The following is a 27132-nucleotide window of genomic DNA, read 5'->3' as shown; positions in this document are numbered from 1 at the left end:
GGTTAGTTATTAGTTTCACAGATTGAATTGCTGCACCATAGTAACCACGACTATTTACTTATTTGACTCTCCCGACTAATGGAAATAAGCAGATGTAGATAATAGGAAATTTTGTATAATTGCATTCCAATAATCTCATTTAATGCGAATATTCACGAGATAATTATTTTCAGTAAAGAGATATTCTATTATGCTAATAGAAAAACTGTTCGACTTAGGTAGAATCAGCATTATGAATTCAATTGAAAACAATCATCTAGAACTATATTCTTATATATAAGTAAAGCTTTTCACATAATTTGGGAGGTTTTTCCTCATATTCAACCTACTCGTCCAAATACTACTTTTTCTGTAGTTTCTAAAGAAAGACAGTATAACAGTTAGTTACATCTCTCTAAAGTAACCATGTTTGAGTAGATTTGAGTGATGGATAAGTGATATAATTGAGGTTTACTTTTCTAGTGTTGTGGAGTGAAGAAAACAAGCAAGTGTATAAATCAGTGCATATATTTTCTTAGTGAAAACGACTTTACAATATAAATAACTAGTAATAAAATGAAACCAACTTAAAATATCTATCACGACAACTATATCACTAAAAAAACATAGCTACAGGTTTTCACATAAGCCGCTGACATTTCTTGCTCATATTAAAAAAAACTACCATATATTTTTGTTAATAAGTTATATACAAAAAGAAAAACAATAAAAAAAGCATTCTGTGTTAGTGATTATAAACTAAAACAACTTATTATTTAAATTTTTAAATTAAACGAGGTACATTTTCAACAGTTTTGTTGACAAATTTTATTAGAGTGTGAATGTGTCTAAAATAATCTATTCATATGAAATGGGAAGAAATTTTTCCATAAACTTAAGAAAAATACTTTTCCGTTGATAATTAAATTTAATCAATAAAGAATTGATTGATAACAGATCAAAACAACTGTTAAAAAACAATATGAAAAATCTAGAAACAAGTATGTAAAAAAGTAGTTTAAACGAAATAATACAAAAACTACTAGGAAATCAACGAAAATTGACGAAACTAGATACAATCACATTCAAAAATAAGTTCAAATGAAAGAAAAATGATGGGAAAACAATGAGAATATTGAAAAAACTAGCAAAACTAGCAAGTAGTTAAAAAGAAACGAAATAAAAATATTAGGAAGGAAAATGTTGAAAGAACTAGAAACCAGCAGCTAAGAAAGTAGTTCAAATATAACAGACAAAACTGTCAGAAAAACAATAAAAATTGGAAAAAAAGCTGGAAACAATTGCTTAAAAAAACGTAGTTCAAATGAAAAAAGACAAAACTGTTAAGAAAAAAGAAAAAGCAGTGGCTAGAAAAGTAGTTTAAATGAAATCAAACAATACTACAATCAAAACAACGAAAATTGAGAGAACTAGAAACCAGTAGCTAAAAAAGTAGTTCAAACGAAACAATACAAAACTACTTGGAAAATAAGGAAAATTGAGAAAACTAGAAGCAAGTAGCTAAAAAGTGGATCAATTATCTTTGGGTAACAAGATGAAAACCATACATATAGAAAATAAGCTGTTAAGGTAATTGGAAGAAGGCTTGAATGTTGTTTCGAACAGAATAAAACTATTTCAATATCTATGTATAAAAATAAAATCATTTTTTAATCGCTTCTTCTTTTCTACATGTAACAATTAATTTTCATGAGGTGATTTCCAAGATATAAAAAACTTACTCTTTTTAGATGACATTTCAATAGATGAAGAACTATTACAAAACTGGTAGAGAAACAATAAAAAAAGGAGAAATCTAGAAGTCAGTAAAAGAAAGTAGTTCAAATTAACCAGATAAAATTTTTAACAAAAACGGGGATATCTAGTGACAACTATTTAAGAAAAATAGTTCAAATGAATCTTTCGTAAAAAAAAATGCATATAGAATAAAGAAATGGTGATGTAGTTAGCAACTATGGCATAACAGATTGGTTGAAAATGTTTAAAAGAAAATTAAGTTATGTTGTACCTAATGTACCCCGTTCAATATCTAGGTCTAAACACGGATAATCTCCAGTAATAGGGAAATATCAATACTGAGTATATGTGTACAATTAGAAAAATTATAACTTTTTGCATAATAAAATTTAAAAAAAATTAACGGAACATTCATATTCTGATTATTTGTAACAAGAGATATCAATCGTAACGACTACTGGTATTATATTATAGAAAAATTTAAACACCTGGTGGACGGATGATACTTAAATGATTCCCAGATATTTATGCCCCTGTTTTTGTTTCAGAATTATTGTCCGTGGTGGTTATACCATTTATTTTGATCAATTTTACTTTTATATTTCATTTTTTATCAGAATTGCCAACAAACAAATCCTAAAGTAACAAGAACAACTTGCAAAGATAAAAAAATCATTATAAGTAAGAGGTGAAGCAACAGTATCATATTTGCTGCAATAATTAATTTCTTAAATGAAAATTTATGGGTTGAAAAAGAGAAATGAAGAATGGTACTGATATAGAGACTTAAACGGGAAGATTCTGGAAGAAATATTGTAATTTTATTATGGCACATACATTTACTTACTGCATACATGCATAATTTGCTTTTTCGATTAATTGTGTCCAGTGTGTTATAAAATTGTGGATACCTCTTGTTTTACAAATATCTCAAACATCAAACTTTCAATATAATAGGTGCAAATTTTGTTATATTAAATGAATAATTCAAATAAAATGATAAATAAGAAAATTGATTGAAGTGGAAACTTCTCAAAGGAAATTCATAGTTCAAATATTATAGCACAAGAGACTCACTGGTATGTCATAAAACGGATAATTTAATTTAGTGATTTTTCAAACTGCTACAGCTTTGGGAATCCTTAATGACTGGTACAGATTCTCTTCGAGGTTCTTTTATATTCATTAATTTATCTCGTTTTGATGGCACGCTTTCTCTTCTAATGGCGCTGACGTGTGATACGAACGTCGGTTGAGTTGGAATGTTTGCTGAGTTCGGTATGGAGAAATTGGAAAATTCTTTTTTATTCGCCACCTCTTTTATTGAACTCAACGTTTTGCTCAACCAAGGCGGCCAACTATTCTTCGCAGTTGTCAGTTCCACTTCTGTTGCCCTCAGCTGGTGTGTTAAATTCTAAAAATAAAAAAAAATGGATCATATGGTATGAGACAAGTCCAATAACCAGGTTATCTTCTTCAGAAACCGATTTATGGCTATGATAGAAGCTGTAGAAGTAACCTGGTTATGGATTAAAAATTTATTAAAAGTAAAGTGAATAAAGTAGAAACTCCACCTGATTACGACATTCAGCTTCTACATGCGCTAATTTCGTTTGAGCCAATTCTAATTCAAGTTCACGTATTCTCTCCTCATCATTGGCATGTTCTTCTATAGTTTTTTCGTTCCTACCAGGTTTATTTAAATGTTGTGAACAGTTTTCGCAATTCGATACTTTACTCTAAAAACAAATAATCATGATAAATCGAAAGAAACAAGAAATTGTGAAAAAAAATGTTTATAAAATGTGATAGCCTAGAAGAATTTAGAATGTTAGAGTCAAATCTGGATAATCATATTTGAAAATAGCATAATTAATATTAATTGTCCCCAATTTAATGATAAAAAAATTATGGAGAAATTAATATAAAAGAGAAGTGAAAAACCGACAAACTAGTGCTTTCATTCATCTAAAAAATAGGCAAAGGCAAAAAAATAGAAAAATCTTGGTAAAAATGTAAAGGAAGGAAGACAACGAAACAAGAGAAAACTAGAAATCAGTAGCTATAAAAAGTAGTTCAAATGAAGCAATATTAAACTGATAGGAATACAAAGAAAATTGAGAGAGCTACAAACCAGTAGCTAAAAAAATGAGAAAGGGAAAAGTGAGAAATATGGGAAGTCACTGTATGCAGATTTAGGATAGGATTATAAATTGGAAGTGAAGAAACTAAAATATTGAAATTTGAAAAAAAAGGGGAGAAATAAAGAAACAAATATATGAAATAAAAACTTTCAAATACTAAATTAGAAGAAGGATAAACGGAAGGAAAATTTAAAGAACAATTCTTGATCCAGTAAAGGCCGCAGAAGAAATAATGAAGAAAATTAAATATCAAAGAATTAAATGGCAAGGATCAGAAGTATTAACATAGTTTGATGATACAACGACAACCCAAGAGAATCTAGGAGAATCTAGATAGAAGGGGAAAGCAAGAAACTGGAAAAATAGTAGCAAATTAGCAAGTAAAATGTAAAAACTTAAACCGGAGATAGGGATAAATATATTTAGAAAGGGAAAAGTGTAGATAAATTAGAATAAATGTGTAGGAAATAAATAAACGTTATATTTACCATCAAACTGTCGAGTTCTGCTTTAACTTCATGTAACTGGGTATCCAAACGTTGCCTTACCAACTTATAATCATTTATTATTGCCAAATTGCTGTTTTTATCTAATTCGGCTTGTTTAACTTCTCTCTTCAACATTTCTTTGAGTTGACTTATTTCGTCTATCATCAATTTCCTTTCTTCCTCGTATCTGGATATTGTTAAACGTAATTGTTCAACTTCGCTAGCTTCTTTTTCCGCTTGATCTACAGCCTCTGAATCCAAATTGATAATTTCCCATGTGTCTATAGGAGCACAGCAGGTTAAAGGCTCTTACTTTAATAATTAAGGTCATACAAAAGATACCAACTTGTCACGTTACATATGTATATCAATTTACTGGTAAAATTACTTACAAAAAAAAAGGGAAGAAATGACCAAAGGCTAAAAAACTGCAAGTTCACAACCGGTTTTTATATTTGCGACTGAACCTTATCTACTTAAGTCAATAGATTTCTTAGCCCTGTTTAGAAGTGCAAGTTCAACGGTTTTAGTGTTCTATAAAATAATAGTTAATGAAGCTGTATTGAGGAGAGTTGTCTGAAGTCTTGGTGAACTGGATAAGATCTGAGGTGATTAAATCTCTATTCGTACCAGTCTTTTTTTATATATTCAATCAATCGATCAATCAAAACCCGATATTTTGGGGTAAATTGTACAGTCCTAAAGCTTAACTCTCCTCATAGGAGCTATCCTACTTGGAGATCCATATCACAGGTTACGATAAATCTCTCATTGACACTGGCATTTATTGAAAGTGTATTTTCTATTTGTGGTGGAAAGGGTACATTGTTTTTTATTATTTTTGAAGAACGAGGAAAATATGAGCAATAACTGTTGACAATTGAGGATAAAAAAATCTTAGATTAGAAACTGTGTAAGGAATACATTTTGGGTTATTATACTATATTAAATTGTAATTTCTGGAACCATAGGTCATATTCATATTGAACACACTGTTTATTCTACCACTACACCAACACTCACGATTACACTGTCTGACGTAAACTCAGTTACCTTCAGTTGCTGAAGACGATAACTTGGGTATCGAAACGCACGCCAAACAGTGTAGCTGTGAGTTTCAGTGTAGTGGTAGGGTAAACAGTCTGTTCAGTATCATATTATATTAAGTTTCAAGTTGAGTATCTTTTATTTTGAGCACTATATAAGAGCCTTCAAGTGCTATTTAAGACATGATGTCAATTTGAAAACTTTCAATAAATAATAATAATTATTATCAATGTTTTTATTAGATTAAAAATCGGTCTAAGAATATTTTGCCTAAATATTATAGTCATTTAAAAAAACAATTCAATTTCAAATAAACATTTATAAACCCATGATTTAAATGCATGGGAAGGGTAGTTTTCAAATTGACACCCCGCGCAAAAAATTATTATGTATATTATTAATCCCCCCCTAACATTGTTACTGTTTTAAAGTCATATTTCTACAGATAATGATAGCCAAAAAAGAAGAGACTCAAATTTTGGTATACATCAATGTATTCGGAATAAAAACAAGTGTACTGCACATTAATAAAAAATCTTATGGAAATGAAACCTAACGTATGGGTTGATCAAAATATAAGGTAGGAAAAAGTTGAGGAAATTGAATATATGGGGGTCGACTGTAACAACCCATGGAAACGAATTGATACAAATGGAGTAGAGGTCGACAAAACAAAGATAGTAAATTGAAACCATACAGGATATGTGAAAATTGAAGAATATATCAAAAGCTTCCGATTAATCTATCCACGGTTGAAGAGGGCAGAAATTGGAAACTGGAGAAGACGATTTTTTTATATATTGATTTATTACAGTCCTCAAATAAATTACAAATAACTGGCATCGAGGTCTTGACAAAAACTAATTAATTATTATTAACATAAATATAGCACGTTTTCAAAATTAAAACTGATGATGTTGATAAAGATATAATTTCATAACATTTCAAAATCGTTATTACATACCCTGCGTTAATAAAAGAGTCTTGGGTATGATGAAAGATGAAGCAAACGGTAAAATAATAATACATTTCATAGGATTACGATCAAAAATGTATACATATAAAGTTCAGGGAGGAAAAGTTGTTAAAAAGAGTATCAGGAAATAACATCGTAAAAAATAAATTAACGTTTGAAGATTATGAAAATTGTCTTACAACAGTGCAAGGAAAAAACTGCAAGTCAACGAATGATCTGTTCCTACGCCTATGAGGTATTTAGTATTGAAAAATGAAAAGTGGCACTTAATCCATACATCGATAAGCGAAAACTGCTTCTGCCTGTTAATTACCTTCTAGATATATGACAGAATTAAAGTTAAGGAAGCTAGACTACCATAGTTAGTCCATATTGTAGCACAAGATGAATAAAAGATGAGCTACAAAGAAGACGATACCAAGAAAACAGTATACTTTGAAGAAACTATCAATCGTGGTATAAGTATTGAGGCGAACTGGTGAGCAACTGCTACCAACAAACAAACGTGTAGCAGATAGCTTGGACAGATTTCAAAATTTACCTTTCAAAGCTAGAAAATCCGCTTCGTATCTTTTCAGTTTTTTCACTTTAATGTTGCATGCCAACTTGATAAGTTGTTTAGCAGATTCTTCGGATCTGCATTTTTTCGGTAGAGATACTCTGAAATATTTTAATATTCCCTCGAAATCCAACTGCAACAAATCCTTTTTGTACATCTACAATAAGAGAATAATCAGTTTCAAAACAGTATAATAGACAATTACTTCAATTATCTTATTTCTTAGATTTTTTGATATATTTATGTTTTTAAATAGTCTTGATTTTAGGGCTCTTCTGATTTAAAATTAATTTTTTTTATTTTTAAAGACAGGTTAATAGTCATAGTTAATTGTGGGCGGCCAAGGGCCCATTGAGCACATGGGCTTTCAGATAGGCTCGTCGTGCCCCACTTGACCTTATCAGAGGCAGTTGTCTACTGAGAAGCCGATCAAGCACTTTGGCTTGAACTATTTGATGTTATCAATCAACATGTAAAATTTGCCCAAGTGCCCAAGAGACGTACGAGGTTCATCTATGTCTGCCTTCATATGTCTCAGGCCAGGTGTCTCTATCTATTTCCTCCGAGTCGCATTGTGTTGAGAGATGCAGTAACAACACTTTTAGCTACACCAAGAAGGGGTTATGGGTCTATTGGTGAGTTCGCCGATCTCAGTCTGGCAAGTGAGTCTGCTTCATCGTTGTCCGAGTAACTAAGTACCCAAAAGAGCTGGATCTTGCAGCCATCACTCACCAGATTCTGTAGGACTTTCTTGCACTTCAGCACTAGCCTAGAGCACACCTTTTCATCCGTTTAAAGACAGGTAATTTGTATTTATGTTAAATCAGAAGAGACCTTAGATAAAGACGATTTAGAAATATAGACAATTACTAGATAAATACTTACTGTAAGAAGGGCAATGGCGATTTGAAATAAGGTATCGATACCTTGTAATAGAAATATATCGATGATATGGAATACAAAGAATAAAGGAAATCTGGCAGTAAATAACGTCAAAAACCATTGCGAGGCGAACATATGTGTCTCGATATGATGTTCTGCAAAATGTACCGACAACGGCGATAAATGTTCTTCTATCAATTTATTTAATTGATACAATCTTAAATGGAGATTATCAAAACCGTCTTTATACAAATCTCTTAAACGGTAATCATACATCAATTTGACTAAAATACAAAAAGCTTGTTCTTCTGGCATCTACAACAAACATTTAATTATATTTCAAATTTATTATTAAAATAATTACTTACGTGCAATAGAAGAGTGGCGGCTAAGAAACTCAATCCTTGACAGTATCCCACTTCTGAATCATAAACGGCGTAAGCCTTGCTTACTCTATACAAAGAATCTTGACCCAATCCTCCGGCCTCTTTGAAGAAATCATGAGCGGGGAAAGTGCGAGCTATATCCCTTTGAATAACATTTTCACAATTCGATTCCTAAGAAATAGTATCTACAGTTAATTTTGAAATTCGCATAAAAATATTGCTCTTTTTCAACCAACTATGCAGAAGAAATTTCGAAAATTTGCCAACAATATTGTATTGTAGTCCGAAACTCTCAATAGCTAGACTAAAATAGAGAAAAATTTGAAAAGGTGATCTATTTCCACAAGGAATTCGCACAAAGAGATATAACGAGTGTTCAGGATGTTGAAAATGCTTCTAAATCAAAAGGAATTACCAAATGTAAGCCGGTAAATGAGAAGAGGTATGATATTTACCTCAGTTTAATCAGCACATTATGCAAAATGGGACAGTATAAGGCTCAATCTGAAGTGTTTTTCCAAGAATTTACACTTCTATACTAAAAAATGTATAAAATTACTTTTTATCAATTTTTTTTTCCTTGTAAACTCTTTTCATTTCGAAACCTAAGCGACAGTGTGCATTTGTAACGAGCCCGAACCTTTAAACTACTAGGAATCCCGAAAAAATTGTGAAGCTAGTCAAGATTACATTAGATAGGATCTCTCTTTCTCTCTCTCTCTCCCAGCTGGTTCATTGTTGTGGTAAAAAAGATTGTGGTCCCACTCATCGTACGCGATGTCAACTGGCGTGCTGTGGGACGTCCTACCCTGGCCTGCTGTGGGTTTGACTCGGTACTCTTGACTGAGTGTCGAGGTTGACCGGCATGTTCACTTTAAACAAATTAGAGTGCTTAAAGTAGGCCAAAATTATACCTGAATACAGTGTGCATGAAATAGGACCTCGGTTCTATTTTGTTGACTCCAAGATAATGATTAATAGGAACCGATAAGGGCATTGTTTCTAGTTCCAACCATAAACGACGCCAGTTAGCGATCCGCCAACGTTCCTCTGATGACTCTGCGAGTAGATTCTAGGAATCCAAAGGTTTTGGGTTCCAGAGAAAGTATGGTTGCAAAGCTGAAACTTAAATGAATTGACGGAAGGGTACCACCAAGAGTGAAGACTGCGGCTTAATTTGTCTCCATCAGGTCCGGATACCGGAAGGATTGACAGATTGTGACCTCTTCCTTGATTCAGTGGGTGGTGGTGCATGACCGAGACTCTATCCTGCTAATTAGGCGTATTTCGACACCTCAAAGGCCCGTCGGTATTGAGTTGCCGTTCGCGGTTTTTACTGTCATCGTATAATTAAAATCGATCTACACATAACTGTACCGTACCGTGACCTTCATTGGGAAAAAAATATCGGACCTTCCGGTATCCGCCGCGAAAATAAGAAATATGTACGTCCTCGCCGATATTTTCAGTTTTCATTCGGACGTGAAAAAGAGTCTGCTCGATTCACTTTTCAATATTTTCTGTGTGTACCTCATTTTGTTAATATGAACGACGAGTTGGTTCAGAAACGACCAGTTCTTTACAATATGAAAGACCCCAAATACCTAAATGCCGATTGGAAAGGAACAATTTGGCAGGACACGTTTGATCACTGAACATCGACACAGAAATGTACGGTACTGTGTAAATGGCAAAGAAAAATTTATCCCGGATGTCACCGAAAGCTACAGAATACAGAGAGCAATTGTGCCGTCCTGTCACGGATATGTGTGGTTGGTCCTTTAATTTTCTTAGAGGGATAGACACTTCTATCAAGTGTATGATGCCCTTGGATGGACCTCATACTCGCTACAGTGAAGGAATCAGCTGTACCATAAAATTTTCTCAATTACCAAAATATCTGGTACTCATTGTGGGCCTAAAGGTATTAAGTATTTCATGGATGCCAATGTGGAATAGTCATAAAATGAAACCGGTCCTAATGGAATCTGAGTGTTACAGTGAATGAACACGCCTGTTTAACTGCAGGTTTTTAGAACGAGAAGGCATTTCCCTTTGGATTAATAAAAGGTAGGGGATATCTTTAAGTCTTATTGCATGAACAATATCTGTTAAACTTAAAAATGAATTAACCTTCGTTATGAGTAATCTATAATTTTCCATCATATTCGTATTTTCATCTATACCAGCTAATCTTTGCCATACTTCACCCCTCAACGCTTCCGGGATACCTAATTTTACTAAGCCGGCTAGTTGTTTAGGTCTCTGTTTGAAATTAGTCGATTTCCATCTTTGGTAGATATCGTTCCATGATTCCAGAACATCTTCAGAACAATCTTTCGATACGGAACCAGTACCACTCAACAGAGGTTCGTCCCCATCTAAAATATCAACTGTATTATTAAAAACTACTCCAAATGTTTTGCTGGGACATAAAAAAAATATTTTTGTTATTGTTACCCGATAAATATTCTTCTTTCGGGGTTAGAGTATCTATTGATGTTATACTAGGTGAATGTATCAAACTGGACAAATTCAAATTGAGATTAAGAAGGTTTCTATCTAATTCTCCGGATGTTTCCATATTTAATACTTCATAATAAACATCGTTTAGATCGGACACTATCTGAAAATAAAATATATTTATTAAAATTGCATGATTTTTTTATAATTGTAGAGGAGTGAAGAAAGATTACCAGCAAGTCTGAAATAAAACATAGAAACATTAACAATTTCTATGCCATTTAGACATCGACTTATATAAAGGTTTTGGTCGAGCCCAAACGATTTTAAATAGATGCCAACATAGTGCAAGAGTAATAAGTGCAAAATAAAAGGAATTTTTGTCCTTTAGTGTCTTACTACCTGCCACTCATTATTTTTTGGTATAATAATGATTATAGCGACGTTTTGATCGATTTTTTGACAAATATTTTGTTTCTAAAGTTCAAGTTTGGGGTTTGAGAATAGTTTAATCTTATTGTACCATATACTATACAGTTAGAAGGAAGGAAGATACAGAATTAAAATTTGTCAATTAAGATTGTTAATATCAGTATTAATTTCTCCCAATGGAAATTAATATTTTGTAATTATTGTTTAAAATACCTTCAGAATACATAGCTAGTGGTTATAAGGAGAAACTATTTTAAACCAAGCAAGTATACCGTGATTTTTGAAAAACACTCCACCAAAAAAGACTACAGTTAATGTACATGGTATCGGGTTTTTAAAGCAGGAAAAGTTCATTTTGTTTTTAATATCAGTATCGGATATAAGTATCATACATATAACATATTATCATTGACTATAAACTAATTATCGTTAAGGCAAATAAGTTGAAACACATCCTATAGTACTGAAAAAGAAGGTAGATAGGAACAAAAAAAATATTGGGACAACTTGTGGGGGCTAAGACAGGCAAAGATTCTTCTAGGAAACTATAACCAAAAAAGATCTGTAAAGATGAGAGAAAACGATAACTGAGTAAGAAATAAAACTTGCAAATTGAAAAAATAAATTTTCATACATTATAGTGTTTGTATATGATCTATATATAAAATAAAGCCCCCATTACATTAAATTATTCTTATTGGTATTTTTTTACTACTCCTATAAAAATCTGATGTAAAAAAAACTTTTTCTATTGATCACCAATTAATAAGATAATAATTTTTTTTTTGATATTTATGTTATGTATACCAAATTAATTGACCCACATTAATTTATTGATATTATTATCAAAACAAAATGTCCAACTAATTCATTACGATAAATGATAATTATTTACCATGAATGAATACATACCAATAAGTTTCAAATTCAAAAATTGTTGAAATATCTGTACAAATAAAAAACACCAAAACACAACGATAGTCACGTAAAGCCCATTAAATAACTATTTTATGATATGTTCCATTTATTTACGATAACGAATTGATTGTTTAACGATGTGCTCGGTAAGACAAATGACCAGAATATAATATTTCACTTAACCTTCAACAATTACGTCAAATAATTAGTAGTTCTAACCGCTTGAAACTGTAAGTGAAACTATAAGACCATAACTGAGAATTTCTATTACACTTTGAGAGTCTGATAAGTTGTGCGCAAGCGTCGAGACTATGGTGGGGAAACTATCAAGCATAAATATAAAATTTTTATACATAATGAAGTAACAGTCAGCCCTGCAGAGAAAATATTCCTATATCGGGACCATAATGTCTCCATCCCATTCACAAACAACCCAACGAAACAAATATACTAAATATAACTGAGATCAAAGAAAATTTTCAAGGAAAAAGAAGGCTGAAGCAGTGGGGACCCCTTATTCGCTTTATGATTTACCCCAGTGATTCCCAAAGTTGTCCAGGTGCACCTGATTGATTTTTTGACGAGTTGGCAATATGGTGTAATTGTATCAAATAGGAAAAAAGTTTGGGAACTTTAACTGCTTTAAACTCACATTGGAAGTAATAATAAGGAAAAGAACGTTTAATCTATCACCGGATCTAATTTCTCCAGAGAGGAGCTATCGCAACCAGGAGATTATCATTCTGTCCGATAGCCAAGCAGCTATTAGAGCTTTGAGATCCTATATAAAAAAATCCAAACACGTTTGGAATTTCCGAGATAGGCAAAAAAAATAAAGTTATCCCACAATGGATTCCGGGACACATCGGAGTGATGATAAGCTGGTTAAAGCGAGGGCAGACAAGCTATTCATGGTCCTAAGCCCCTCTGTGGAATCAGCTATAGGAACAATGGAAAAAGCACTGGAAAAGAAGGTAGATAGGAGTAAAACCAATTATTGGGACAACCTACAGGGACTGAGACAGGCAAAGACTCTTCTGGGAAACTATAACCAGAGAAGTTCTATTGACAGAAGTCCTATAGGGGCACTAACGTCTCAACAAACACCTGAAGATGCTCGACTTATCAGATAATGTGGTGGGCAGATTTTGTTGCGCAGAGAACGAAACCTCTACCCACATTCTCTCGATGTGTGAAACACTATGGAACTCCCGGGTACTACACCTGGGAGTGTATGAAATAGAAGACGAAGATCTCTGGCTACTACAACCATCCCACATTCTAGACTTTTTAAAAGGAGTGGCATTGGTGGATCAGCTAAAAACATTGGGTTTTCCAGTATCGCAACAAGAAAGGAGGACCCAATAGATCCTTTGGGTCACTGTGTTTATGATACCCCAATATTCATACATCACTGGAAGCATTAGATTTTACCATATGCAGACGATATTGTACTACCTGCCAGATCCCGGAGGATAACAGACCTCTCCAGATGGAAAACGGGGAATATCATTCGGAAAAAGTTGAGTCCTTTGACTATCTAGTGTTGATTACGAATACAGATGATGAAACGAAAGATCTAGGAAATTGGATGGTAAAGGGTAGTAGAATAGTGAGGTCCTTGAATATTCTTGAAGCAAAAGCAAGATTCATAACCATTTCAGCTAAGAGAACTTCTCGAGATGTGGTGGTCGGTCTTCTGGGAGGTCAAATACCACCTTAAGATGATGGGCATGGCAGAGGAAGACAACTGCAGATTCTGTGAGCGAACCTTGGAAACAGCAGAGCATTTACTCTGCGAATGTCCTGTCCAATTCCCTAAAAGGAGTAGCACAAACAACGTGGGAAATAGGACACAAAAACACCCCAAAAATAGTCCTCTTTGGAAGCAGAACAATATGATGTAATGTCTTGTATAAAATATCTTCTAGGTATAGATGCAGAGTAGCTGTAAAGCCAAAAGGACTCCCTAAAACAATTGAAATTTATAACTGTCAAACACAATTTCCTATGCAATTGAGATATAAATGGAAATGTTAGGTCTTTAGACAAGAGACTGTATATATAAATGAAATTTGATTTTTTTACCAAACATTAATAAGACTTTGAATATTTTTTTCTCTACCGATTGACTTTATATTGATATAGGGTGATCTTATGTATCTGTGTCTGTATGTTTTCGAACTGTATATAATTGTTAAAAATGTAACAAATAATATTATAAGCAAATAAATTCGGTAAAAATATTTTCTTTTCACCTTAGGTACTTACTCCACTATCAAAATAATTGATAAACATTCCGCATACATAACCTGTAAACATTTAAATTACGGTTTTCTTTGAACTTTATCAGAAAAATTTTATCGATATTTAGATTTTTTTTTTATAAAAATTTTATTGGTTGATAATTTAATTGATTGCTACATAGATAACGAAATTTCTTGTAAATATTATTTTTTATATTTAAAATAATATAGATTAAGCTCAAATTTAATATACATGGTGATTCAAAATCATGTACCTAAATTACTAAAACTGCTAAGATATCCAGAAAGTACGTATTTTATATACGGTTTTTGCAAAATGTCAAGTTAATTTTGTATTTTCAGTTTAAAACCCTAAAAGGGTTCATACCAGCATACATAGACATCAAATTGACGAAAATAACTTGAACGTAAATAGTGTTACGAACTCGTCCATGACACGGACGTGAAGCCCGTCCTGTTCGGTTATGATGGAAGATTCTAAACTTTGATGAATGCACAGGTTACCGGAAACCGTGTTACGAACTCTTCCACGACATGGACCGTGAAGCTCGCCCTGTTCGGTTATGATGAAAGATTCCAAAGTTTGGCGAATGCGCCGATTCTCCGAAAACGTTTTACGAACTCGTCCACTACACGAAATCTGAAGCCCGTCTTGTTCGGTTGCGATAGAAGATTCTAAACTTTGACGAATGCACCGGTTATCGGAAACCGTGTTACGACACGAACTCTGAAGTCCGTCCTATTCGGTTATGATGGAAGATTCTAAATTTTGACGAATGCACCGGTTACTGGAAAACGTGTCAAAATTTGCTACACTATTGATCCCGTTTTAGAGACGAACTCTTCCACGACATGGACCGTGAAGCTCGTCCTGGTCGGTTATGATGAAAGATTCTAAAGTTTGGTGAACGCACCGATTCTCGTTTGATGTTATTTCTCGACATGTTTTTATATATACAGCAGTAATATTCTTTCTATAACCAATTTCTAGGAGGACGGCCTTTTATTTGTTTGTTTACTTTCTAGAATTTTTCGAGAAATTATTTTTGGTATAAATACGTGCTTGTTTAGCAGCGAAAAGTCAGTAAATAATCTGATGACATACCGAACACATCGGGATAGATAAGCGGACAAGTGTAGAGTCTGTTTTATATAATTTAATATGTTCAAAAACTAGATAAGTGTTTAAAAATAAGTGTTAGTGAATAGTGACTAGTTTAGTAAGCTTAATTTAAAAATAAATTAAGTAAATGAGCAACAAAAGTGTATATAAATCTATCCCACCGTAAAAAACGTTCATAAACTAGTTAGCAATGATTTGGTTCCAATACTCACCTCTTTAAGATTCAAAAAAAATTGTTGGACCAAACTTTTTCTTTGGAAATACCAAAAATTCCTTTCGTTCTGGCTATATACGCGAACGGGGGTTTCAATTAAAAATCTAACTGGTTCTTGTATACCTCTAATGACTAGATCAACTGCAACGGTCATGAATTGTTTGACGTCTTTTGGAGTTTCAACGTTTAATGGTTCGAACATGTCTTCAGTTGGGTCCCAATCGGCCGATACCAACGTACAATTTCTTTCGTGAGATGTCGCTCCAGATGCACCTTGTTCTTTCTACAGAAAGAAATATTTTCATTTTATATTCATTGACCTTATAAGATAGAGGTATATAAATAGATGAATTTAATAATAATTATGTGTAAAAAGTACAGTAAACGCACTGTTTAGTTTAGCCTTCCATAAGAAGATATCCGTTTCGAAGGACCAGAATGAAACCATGAGTGTTAATGTAGTTGTAGTAAAAGTAGTATGAATATCACAAACAGTTTTTTGAATCAAAATGGACGAATGTTTTGGAAAATATGAAATTTTACAGTCAGTTGTTGTTAAAGGGATTCCAACTACCATCATATACGAAGTCAGTATTTTCAAATTAAGGTGCATTCTAGAAAAAAAAATTGGGAAGTTGGAGAAGATGTTTGGAACATGGGAGGTTTGGAATTTTATGATTTGAATTTGCAAAGTTGGTTGATTTCCCTCGAAAACAACAGCCTAACCTTAATTTTATCTTGTTTCAACTTTTATGAGTTTCAGTGGGAGTTTACCCCGAACAAATGAAACACTGAAAAGTCTGGATTTTCTAATGCAGTATTTGATTCTATCGCAATTCTAATTTACTAAAAAAATAAAATGCTCGGTTAAAAATTCGAATTTTAGTTTTTTAGGTTATGATTTTAGAAGAATTTTACAGAAACTTACACTCTAGAGTAGTTTGGGATAACTTTTGAGCGGACATATTGGACATTTTGGAAAAGCCAAGGCAACAAATGAAGTTTAACATGAAAATAAAAAAGAAAGCAATATATATAGAAACAAAATTTCATCGAGAAAGTCTCATGAATATTCCAGATGTCTATAAACAAAATTATTGTTAAATATCTGTACTAAAAAAACCCTTTTTTGAGAAAATATCTCGAAAATCTAAAAATATATGAAAAAAAATCTTCAATGTAGAGATCAAAATTTCCCATAAAAATTGGTGAAAAATTTGAATTTTTCACTTTTTTTTAAATCGTCTCCACAAAGATTAATGAGTTATATCAGAGATTTTTTTATTTATTTATTCAAGTTATAAATTCTTATAATTAAAAACAAATTTTGAATCAAAGTTTTAAATATACAGGGTATTTCTAAATTGAATGGACAAAATTCAGTATGTGATTGACCTTAAAAAATTAAGATGGGTGTTTCCGGTCACCTCCTTCAGAAATATCACGCCTACAAGGTTAAGAATAAAATTTTATAAATTCCGGGCAATCACAGAAGCCTAACAATTGGCATTTTTTTAAAATCCCTGTTACATTATAAAAGGGTGAAATTAGCACTCCCTAACCTTGTTAAAACGCCTGTTTGCTTAGAAATTTTCTTAATCTTAAAAATTTTTTCTGGAATCATAAATTAGAAGAAAAAAATGATAGTGGATAACATGAAGTAGAAAATCCTCTATAATTTTTTTCTCTCCAAATGTATTAGTTCTGTTAAGCAACTTTTGGATTAAGAAATGTTTTTAAACGAACTGGTATCTTAATAAGATTCTTATTTAATAAAATTAATCCTGAAAGATTTGAGAATAAATAAAGTATGGGTTGTTAATTCCACTCCCTTATAATGTAAAGAGGAATTTTGAAAATTTACCTGTGATTAAGTATTTGTTAATGTATGGCATTTACAAAAGATCAAGCTATCTTTATTAAAATTTGACAAAAAAAAAATAGAAACTCATTTATATCTACCACCTTCTAGTGACTGAGGAAATATTTTTACAAGAAATACATAATTTTATGTGAATATTAAGAATATTTTATGTGAATATTAAGAAGAAAAAAAATGTAGAAATTAAAAAAAACAATAAATACAAATTTAAATATTTTTTAACTTAACTAAATTTAAATATTACTTCTTAGACTTTGTACTTATAATTAAAAACAAAAAAATCCACAATTTTTTAATGTTTATAAACAAATTTGAATTGTTTATTGCAAATATGTCAAAAGTGATTTGAAACAATTTAACAGGAAATTTTCATCTCTACTTATTTTATTTGAGATTTTTTTATACATTTTTATATTCTTGAAATATATTAAAAAATGACGAGAAAGATACTTATCGGTTCTACAAATACGGTTACTATAGAATGAATTCATAGTAATTAGCCCAATATTTTCTAGTTAACACAAGCAATCAGAAACTACAAGAAATTATAATTAAACAATAAACAATTTGTAGAGAAAATATCTACTTTTTATAATAACACAGTATTAATGGAGACCCTGCTCTTTGTTTACGTTACACATTTTCTAGAAATTTTGAAGTGCTACAGGAACCAGAAAACATCTAGAATCGAGCAAATCCTGGACTGTAACATTAATAAACAGAACAAAGTGACAACCTACAAAAATGTCAAGATTAATTCATATTCGGCATAAGGCAAGTATGATAATTATATCAAAATTGTACTCACCATTTCCAAAAGTTGCATATCAGAATGTTTGACGTGTTTTCCTGCTGCTACGAGCAATCCAAAGCAACGTTCTATAAACAAATGAGGTCCATTGTCGGATACTTGACGTATACTTATACAAATCTCCTTTTCGGCATTGACTTTTAATCTAAAACCGTTTTTGTCTTTTCCTACAGCTGAACGCGAGCCCTGTTAAATAAAAAAGAACAAGATATATAGAAGGGTTGCCATTAATTTTTTCAACCTCTGCAACACTGACTGTTTCTGGTTCTCGTTCAAATAAATTTTGTTATACAAATATGATTGGTATTGTTTACATTTAATAAGTCCCTAGTAAAAAATACAGTCCTGTAAATAATTTTGCATAATTATGTTTTATATTTTTAACACAAAAATTGATAGGCTGATGTGAAAAATAATCAGATTTTAAAAGGCTTCAAAAGGTGCATTGAAATATTGAAAAAAATTGCTAATAGTTCATCAAAGGTGTATACTATTACTAATCTATGTATATGACCCTAAACTAAAAATCAATCAACTTTGTGGGTTTTTAGATTCGATTCAAACAAGAGTTGTTTGAGGGAGAAGTACACTGAAGCAAATGGTTGCCCATTTCTGGGATTTACTGATTATGTATGACATTAGAAATGGTCAACTCACAATAATACACAACGGTTTGTTTACCAGAAGTCTTTGAATAAATTCTTCATCATGACAATTCAAGCTGTCAACCTCTGCTCAAACAATTCAATTTTTAACCAACCAGGACGAGTTGATGAATCATACACCTTATAACCCTGATTTGGTTCCTCTAATTGTTCCTGTACAACAAAAAACTGTGTGGTTGACGATTTTCAACACAAGAAAAAACAGCTTGTGGGTTAAGAGTGCATGGTATGCAACTAATTCATTCGGAATGAATAAAGTGCTTAGAAAATTGATTAATATGCATGAAAAAGTGTATTAGTGAAAAACCAATTTCCATCATATTTGTTTTTTTTTCACCGTTAGATCAAAAATATAAATAGCAACCCTTGTGCCAAAAAAGAATTTTGATCTAATTAAAGATTTAATATTATATAAATCTTGTCAAGTTTTGTTTCAAATTGTTAGATAAATCCTCACCTTACCGTCCTCTTCTTTTATTTCTAAATTCACTTCAAAAACGTGCATCAAAGTTCTGGCTTCGCAGTTAGTTGTAATTGAAGCTGACATAAGATCACCCCCTGATATTATAGAACTGCTCATGGCGCTCATTGATCTGGGAACTCTCTGAAAAGCTTTTAAAAACATTTACATTAAAAATAATAGATTAAATTTGTGTACTATTTAAAAAATATCACTTCTCCCAGCATTACTAAAATATCACTCTGGAAATCAGTGGGATTGGGTGATATACAAGGTAAAATTGAAAACATTTAACAAAACGAGGTTACCTTATTACATAAAAGTAGTTCAAATGAACAAAAACATTTTAAACCAAAATTCATAACTCTTTACTTAAAATTTCAACGTTTTTTTTTAATTTCATTATTCATATCAACTTCTACATCTCTCTTCTTCCTACCATCGTGTGCTACATTTATAGCTCATTTGAGACCCTACAACGGTGTATCTCAAAATAGTTTCACAATAACATTCCAGAATATTCGATAGTCATATATTCATATGAACAAATTCCAAATTACACATATCTAACCTCGTTATACTTTCTTTTTTTACAATAATTCCTCCTGGAATTAATAAACACCATAAACAGAACCTCAACCACTTGCTAAACTTATCTTAGTGATCGATTCCATCAGAATCTTTACATAGCTTGCTTTACACAGAAGAATCAAATATAATGTAGCCTCATCTAACTTTAAGGCCTCTCCAGTTACATATTCACTAGATTGGCTTACATCCAAACACCAATTTTTCAGTAGCATCATCACACAAATGAAGATGGGCCTTTCGAGGTGTCTGTCATAAGGACCTTTCCAGCTGCATCCTCATCTCACTAGTGACTTACTTGAAGACTTCTCCAGTTACATCTCCTCTGGGCTCGCTTACATCCAAACACCAAGTTACAGTAGAATAGAAGATGGACTTTTCGAGGTATCTCTTCTGAGGATTTTTCCATTTGCATCCTCACGGAATTCATGTACTCCTTGCTCTTCAAAGAAACGTTATCACAACCACTCCTAGAAATCTCGTCGCTATTGTAATTCGATGAACCAATTATGATTCCAGAAACCATGATGGTCAACTAAAATGATCTAAAGTAGTAATACTGTAAATAATTTAGTGTGATGACATCTAATGAAAACTGCTTTATTCAATCTCAATTTCTTCTTTAAACGACGCTACGGTCCTTTAATAACCAGAGCCTTCTCAACAATCGATTGCCAATTCTTTCTGTCCTGAGCACTGTGCCTTCAACCTCGAGCCCCTAGCTGGATCAGGCCCGCCTCACCGTCCTCTAACCAGCGCAGTCGTCCTCCAGGAGCTTCATCCATGGTTCTGCGCGGGTATTGATCGGAAGGTATCCTCTCCACGTGTTCCACCACCACCAAATCTGTCTGGCATCCATATTTGACTACGGGACGGATCATTGTCTTGTAAATTGCGAGCTTTGACCTTCGTGAGAGCCCCCTAATCTTGAGCGCTCTCTGGAATTCCCAGATGTATCTGTTCTGCGCAGCAACTCTTACCTTGATCTTGGTTATCACATAATTGTCTTCATTTATCAAGGCCCCAAGATATTTGAATTGGTGATACACAGGGAAGAGATGTTCTCTGACTTGTAATGTGGTTATGGAGGTTCCTGAAAGGGCCAAAGTGCAAATAGTGCCTCCGGGATTCGTTCGAATGTTATAAAAACAACCTCACACTTGATTTGATAGACCCTGGATGCCCGAATGTTTTGAAAAATTCTGCTCTTCTGTCTAATCAGTTATTTTCATGATTATTATGTTTTCTTTAACATTGGAGAGATAATGGAAGGTATACACTATCTCCTGATAACTTCATAAAATTCACTTTTCATACAATAGAAATTACAAAATGGTGTAGATATTGACATCTTTTTGAAAAGATAAACTGTAACAAAAGAAGACATTTTCTAATGGACGTTTTAATTCAGTAAAACTTTTGTCTGACTCTATATTAATGTAGAAATAAATTGGTTCTTAGTTTCACTTATCATACCTGATTAATTAAAATTTTAAATAATCATTGGAAAATGTTCATAGTTCCAAAATCACACCAACTAGTAACATTATCTTTTTACTAAACACCCAACTATCCTGTTCATAACTGAGAATATATTGTCTACTAGTAGAATTGATATTATTGTTTACACTATGTTTATAAACAAAACTGATATGTCTGATAATTAGAATTTAGATCAGGAAATGTTTGCAATAATAAATAAAGTTTTATTTGAATCTCACATTATAAAAATAAATCATTAAGTAAGATAAAAATAATTATACAGCTCGCGATAACGCATTTTATGCTTGCATAAACAAACAACGATTGGTCATGTTTTGAACCTAACAATCAGAAACTCGGAAATAATACATTAGTATTAATATTTGTCAACAAAAATTGATTATATAAAAGTTAAATCGAAGAAATTGTGAAAAATCTTGTCATCTATAATTTAAATTTCAGTTAGATGGTAAATGCATACCTCAAACTGATTCATGAGCCACAACAAGGGATAAAGATAAAAAAATAATTTCACACTAAACCACATTGATGGTTTAGCAAAAAATATCTGAATCAGTCCAGACCTGTTGTATGTTTACATGTGTATTCTCAAAAATTTGCTTGTTCTGGAAGAAATGGAAAAATTTAATCTAATGGAATGGATTGTATATCAAGAAAAATTACCAGTGTGATAGTTATTAACCCCGAAGTTCATAGTTGAACCGACGCGAGGACCAGTATATATATATATATATATATATATATATATATATATATATATATATATATATATATATATATATATATATATATATATATATAGAAGAAAGAGTGGATGGGTGTGAAAATATATGGATCTATAGTTTATTAACCAAGGAATAAATGTGAAGATTCCCGCCAAATAGATTTTGCCGCTGGAATTAAATTTCGCGAGAGAAGGTTTATTGGTGGGAAAATTTAGTATAAAACAGGTAAGTCAAGTTAATAGGTTTTAGTTTACCTTCAGTTTCTGAAGACGATAACTTGGTTATAGAAACGTGCTTCAGACAGTGTAATTGTAAGTGTTGGTGATGTAAACAGTGTATTCATTATCGATAGTATCCCTTTTAACATAGATTTTCGCCCCAATGTTTGTACGGTCACGTGACTCGAACCTTATATATCAAAGCACATCGTACATGCCTCCTTGACATCTTATGTATTATCTCTAAATAAATTCTGATAGAACGATAATAACAACCAATTAAATTAATAATTACAATTAGAGGTGACGCGGCATACGGTCCCTACCTTTACTTGCATAGATCTGAATCTCAAAATCAATTTAAAAAAAATGACATGAAATAGGTGTTTTAAAATCATATTTCGATTTTTGTATCACATTTCTTAAAATATAAATTTTAAAACGAAGTTTTATTGATACCTTTTGCAAAGCAAGCAGAGACTCGCGAAACAGCTTCTGCTATATCACACCGACAGACGTGGCATTGAAAAATAGCCGATTCTTGAGTATCTCCATGGGACCAAGTAAAAGCAAAACAACTTGCTTCGTTACTATCGGCTGGACCGCGAGCATAAAATAGTATACGATGGATTTCATAACGGGATATGACTGAATTAGTCACAGCATCATATAATCTAAAAAGAATTTATTACTTTCTATATTTGTTTAAAACTAAATTACATAATTATTCTTAATTACACCAATTATCATAATTGTATATTTATAGACATCTTCTGTAAATAAAATTAACGTTTCTTACACGACAAGTCCTTGAGAAGACGATGGCACTGATACCGAGACCTTTATTCCTTGTTCAACACTTTGTTCATTCAGGATGGTCATGTTCCTTTGGATTTCAGCCTCTGATTTAGGCGCATTGATAGCAGCAGCGCCTAGATATGTCACACCTGAGAATATTGTACAATCTTGGTCCACATCTGAAACTTTGTTAATTACAACAACATAATTTTGTGTAACAATCGGTTTCAGCAATCAACTGTGTGTTCAGAAAAGTTAAAATTTTAAAAAATGTACATAAAATGAACGTAAAACAAATCATTATTGGATTATAAATGAGACAATCTAAGGTCATATTACTGGATTTATTGAGTTTCATTGTATAATATCAAATTATCAACAAATTGACCACAATATCAATCTTTCCTTGAGATTAGTATAAAGTTGCTTCAATTATTTCGGCAACCAATTAACGAGTAAAAAAATATAAATACAACTTTTTTTGAAATATAAATAAATATTATTTTTATAAAATGAAATTAGATCAATTTTTTGATGAAAAAACTTACTACTACACTCTTCCTCACTGCTAGAATCTGTTTTCTTCGAATCCAATTGGTCAGATATTGTAGTTACCATCTCTTGACTTAAAGGATCGGTTCCGGGTTCTACAAGTTTTATGTAAAAAGTACTTTGTCCAGTTTTATTATTTTCTTTTTCTAAACCACGATTCATTGTGGAGTCAGGTTCTTGTAACACTTCTGTAAGTGCATTAGTTAGTTCATTCAAATCACCATTCTAAAATGAAACAATTAATCTTTAGTATATATGAGTAGAGCTGAACAGCATTTGGATCTAAGTAGATTTCTTATGGAAACTGCTGATACTGGAAACACTTTGGACAAGAAACAAGGAGTGATGATTTAACTTTCTTGAAGCTTTAAGGCTTTAGGCCACCCTAAAATTTTAGAAAAATCAAATGAATGGTCCTCTAGTAACTCAAAAATTATGTCCCAAAAGATTATAGCAGGAAAAAACGTTCAAGTACTAGATTTTCGGTATTGCAGATTAAGTGTATTACAAAATTATTCATTATTTTCTACAACTCAAAACTTTAAACGTGTTTATCTCAATATGACAATAGATTGGCTGGACTCATGACTTGAACAATTTTTAACCAATTGACTTAAAAATTTGAATATATCTTGTAAAATATATTATCTTTGAAAGTATGAAGGATTTTTTCTTTATATGGTATAATTCGTTTGTTATTAACAATTATATGACGTTTTTTAGGCAGTTTTTCACTTTTGCTAAAAATTAAAATATCTCAACAATCCTACATACTTCTATAGCAGTAATTATAGATAATCAGAGAAATTCATTGGCTCATTATGATTAAAAAAATTAAAGGAGCCTTTAGTACAGTTGCAGACCCTGAAAAAAAGGAGATGCCATCTCAAAAATTCTGCAAAGGCGCTATTTTGTAATAAATTGCTTTGAAAAAATTGTTGTCAACTGTTACTGATACTGTAACATGCCATTTGGCTTTGTTAAGTTTTTCTTCAAACATTTTGATTATTCCTTTGTTCAAAATTCAAAACCTCGGAATGTATTCTAAATCGTCCTCTACATATCTACACTCAAGGGTTCAAATCAAAGTAAATTTCAGATAATTTGTGGTGATATTATTCTTTATATTCTCTGGTAAGTTTCTCAAATATCTTTTTAACTTTGCTTTTTTATTATAGTGCTCACAAAATTCCAATAATCTTGATTAATTTCTTTTTATTTGAAGCAAATGTTGCATATTAGTTCCTTATAAACTCGTATTTCCTATTTCTTTGGGAAACAGAAGGAATAGAATGGGACAGATTCCTGTTTGGATATATTTTGAAGAAATATAAATTCAGTTTTTTCATATGTTAGAGTATAAGTTCCTTTTTATTCAAATCTATTCTTTCTACTCGTTCCTTCTTCAGTAATTTCCATCTGTGTTCCCATTTTCTTCCTGATTTTATTTTTTTCCTACAGTTCTACAGCTGCCAGGTTGGGAACTTCAACCACACCCAAAGTACTCAACCGATACACCACAAGAAACAAATTCAAGTCAACTCCAACATCTGGGAATTAGTTGAGTTGAGAGCTGCAACCATCCCGGATTTCCAAGCCAATTTTTTCTTGTCCTCTACAATGGCCTAAGGTCTTAAAGAAACTGAGTTTTATTGACATTTCACTTAAGTGGTAAATGTCAAAAACAGTTCTAATACTGAGACACAATAAACTTAAAGTTGTATTATAACGATACTCCGAAATAAATCAAACAATTTAAGTTTACATCCCATAATTTATTCCAATCATAGATTACCACCATTTTTGGAAAGAATGTAAAAATATCAGCCATAAAATAATTGTTAAAGTGTATTGAAGAAACTAAAAGGTGCCAGGGAAATTAAATATTAACTATAGAGATTACAAACTAAAGGGAACATTACTTAATATTGCTAAAAAACAAATCCAAAAAGTGGTTTGTGGGTGCATCTGAAGACATAGAAATATATACTGAACACACTGCCATTACACCAACAGTTTTTCACTGATCATATTCTAGCAAAAAAGTTATCATTTTTGGAAATCAAAAATAAACCTTCACTGTAATATCAGCCACAGTCTCTTCATGAAAATAATTGTAATCAAAAATTATTTCACCATAAAATGGAACTTACTTTATTGAAAAAAATTTTAGGTTTTAATAAAAACTACTAAGTTTTGATAAATAAAAAGCCTCCTTATCAAAACATGAGTCGGTTTTGGTGTCCTGGTAATGTAATTTGAGTTCAGTATATCAAATATCCTAAATAATAATAGAATTCTCATAAAATTAGATATCAGTGTTTAATATGAATAAAATAAAAGATTATGACAAATAAATTAAGTATTGTTACCTATAAAAATCTATAAATAGTATCAATATATAATGTTTTCATTTATGACGAGAGTGTTAATTGATTTTTAAACTTTTGCAACTTAAAATTGGCAAATGAGAGTAAGGCATTTAAATAACAAATAATATACAATTTTATTTTATAAAGAAGCTATAGCATTCTTACTTGAAAATCTAATGTGGGAGTCTTACAAACACTCGGTTTGTCACCGATAAAATCAAATTCCTCACTCGTTGCTACCGACTCAGTAGATTTTACACTTAAACTATCCTCCATCACGTACTGAAACAAATAAACAAGCAAACCATAACAATTTTTTAAGGAAATCAATATTTTGAAATTATTCTTAGGCTTTAGAAAAGAAAATATTGAAATTTTTGTAGTAAATATTTGAAAAATTAGTTAAACTATTTTTAATATGAATTTTTTAGTATCTATTAAATGTCAAATGTTGCTACATAAATACCGACTATTCTAAAAACTGCAAAAATTATACGATGTACTTACTTTCAATTAGTATTTTACTTTATTGAAATATTGGGGATTTCCATTGAAAATATCTTTTCTTTACATTTTTGTTGTCAAAATAATTTTATCAAAAACAAATTATGGAGCACTGACCTTGAATTTGACGATTGACAGTTTATATAGCCCAAATCTCAATAATTAGGAATCATCCACAACAAAGTCAAAATAAATATTTTTCATTGGTCTATTTTGGCACTGTTGTAGATCACAGAGATATTACAGTGACAGTGATAAAAATCTGAAAGGGAAATTTAAATGGAATTTCAACGTTAATTTTAAAAATTTGTTTCGTATTTTCATTAGATCTCTAAAAATTAGAAATGTTTATTTTTGTAATATATTCTATCACTCGCTATTATGAAGTACTAATAAACGCGCCTTTAAAAACGCAATC

General features: G+C 31.7%; 1 protein-coding gene across 4 annotated transcripts; it reads right to left on the bottom strand.

The window, feature by feature from the left end:
• Window positions 1-489: 489 nt before the first annotated feature.
• On the bottom strand, window positions 490-26857 carry LOC130449721 (rab GTPase-activating protein 1-like). 4 transcript variants are annotated; one of them, XM_056787697.1, is made up of 16 exons: window positions 26718-26857; window positions 26376-26492; window positions 23835-24063; window positions 23288-23465; window positions 22948-23162; window positions 19452-19606; window positions 18327-18515; window positions 15635-15919; window positions 10680-10845; window positions 10353-10600; window positions 8202-8390; window positions 7837-8148; window positions 6934-7108; window positions 4370-4620; window positions 3312-3476; window positions 490-3151 (listed from the first exon to the last, which is right to left on the bottom strand). In XM_056787697.1, exons 2-16 carry the CDS (start codon window positions 26484-26486, stop codon window positions 2843-2845), a joined length of 3177 nt encoding a protein of 1058 aa, XP_056643675.1. In that variant the 5' UTR covers window positions 26487-26492; window positions 26718-26857; the 3' UTR covers window positions 490-2842. The 4 variants fall into 4 exon arrangements, with proteins under 4 accessions (XP_056643675.1, XP_056643671.1, XP_056643672.1 ...); XM_056787693.1 differs by having other exon boundaries at window positions 4370-4650; window positions 23288-23471; window positions 26718-26850; XM_056787694.1 differs by having other exon boundaries at window positions 4370-4650; window positions 26718-26850.
• Between the last annotated feature and the right edge of the window lie 275 nt (window positions 26858-27132).

Source organism: Diorhabda sublineata, chromosome 10 (assembly GCF_026230105.1).
Source record: "Diorhabda sublineata isolate icDioSubl1.1 chromosome 10, icDioSubl1.1, whole genome shotgun sequence".
Classification (NCBI taxonomy): Eukaryota; Metazoa; Arthropoda; class Insecta; order Coleoptera; family Chrysomelidae; genus Diorhabda; species Diorhabda sublineata.
Note: the sequence above shows the minus strand (reverse complement) of the source record. Positions and strands in the feature narration are given on the sequence as shown.

What these genes read in the sequence shown, in the direction of transcription:
- LOC130449721 (XM_056787693.1), bottom strand. Translation starts at nt 26,486, where the DNA reads ATGGAGGATAGTTTAAGTGTAAAATCTACTGAGTCGGTAGCAACGAGT. An exon ending in TTTTTTTGAATCTTAAAGAG is followed by an intron (nt 10,846 to 15,634) that starts GTGAGTATTGGA and finishes TTTTATTTTCAG; the next exon opens with ATAGTGTCCGATCTAAACGA. An exon ending in TCGCCATTGCCCTTCTTACA is followed by an intron (nt 7,109 to 7,836) that starts GTAAGTATTTAT and finishes CTCTTATTGTAG; the next exon opens with ATGTACAAAAAGGATTTGTT.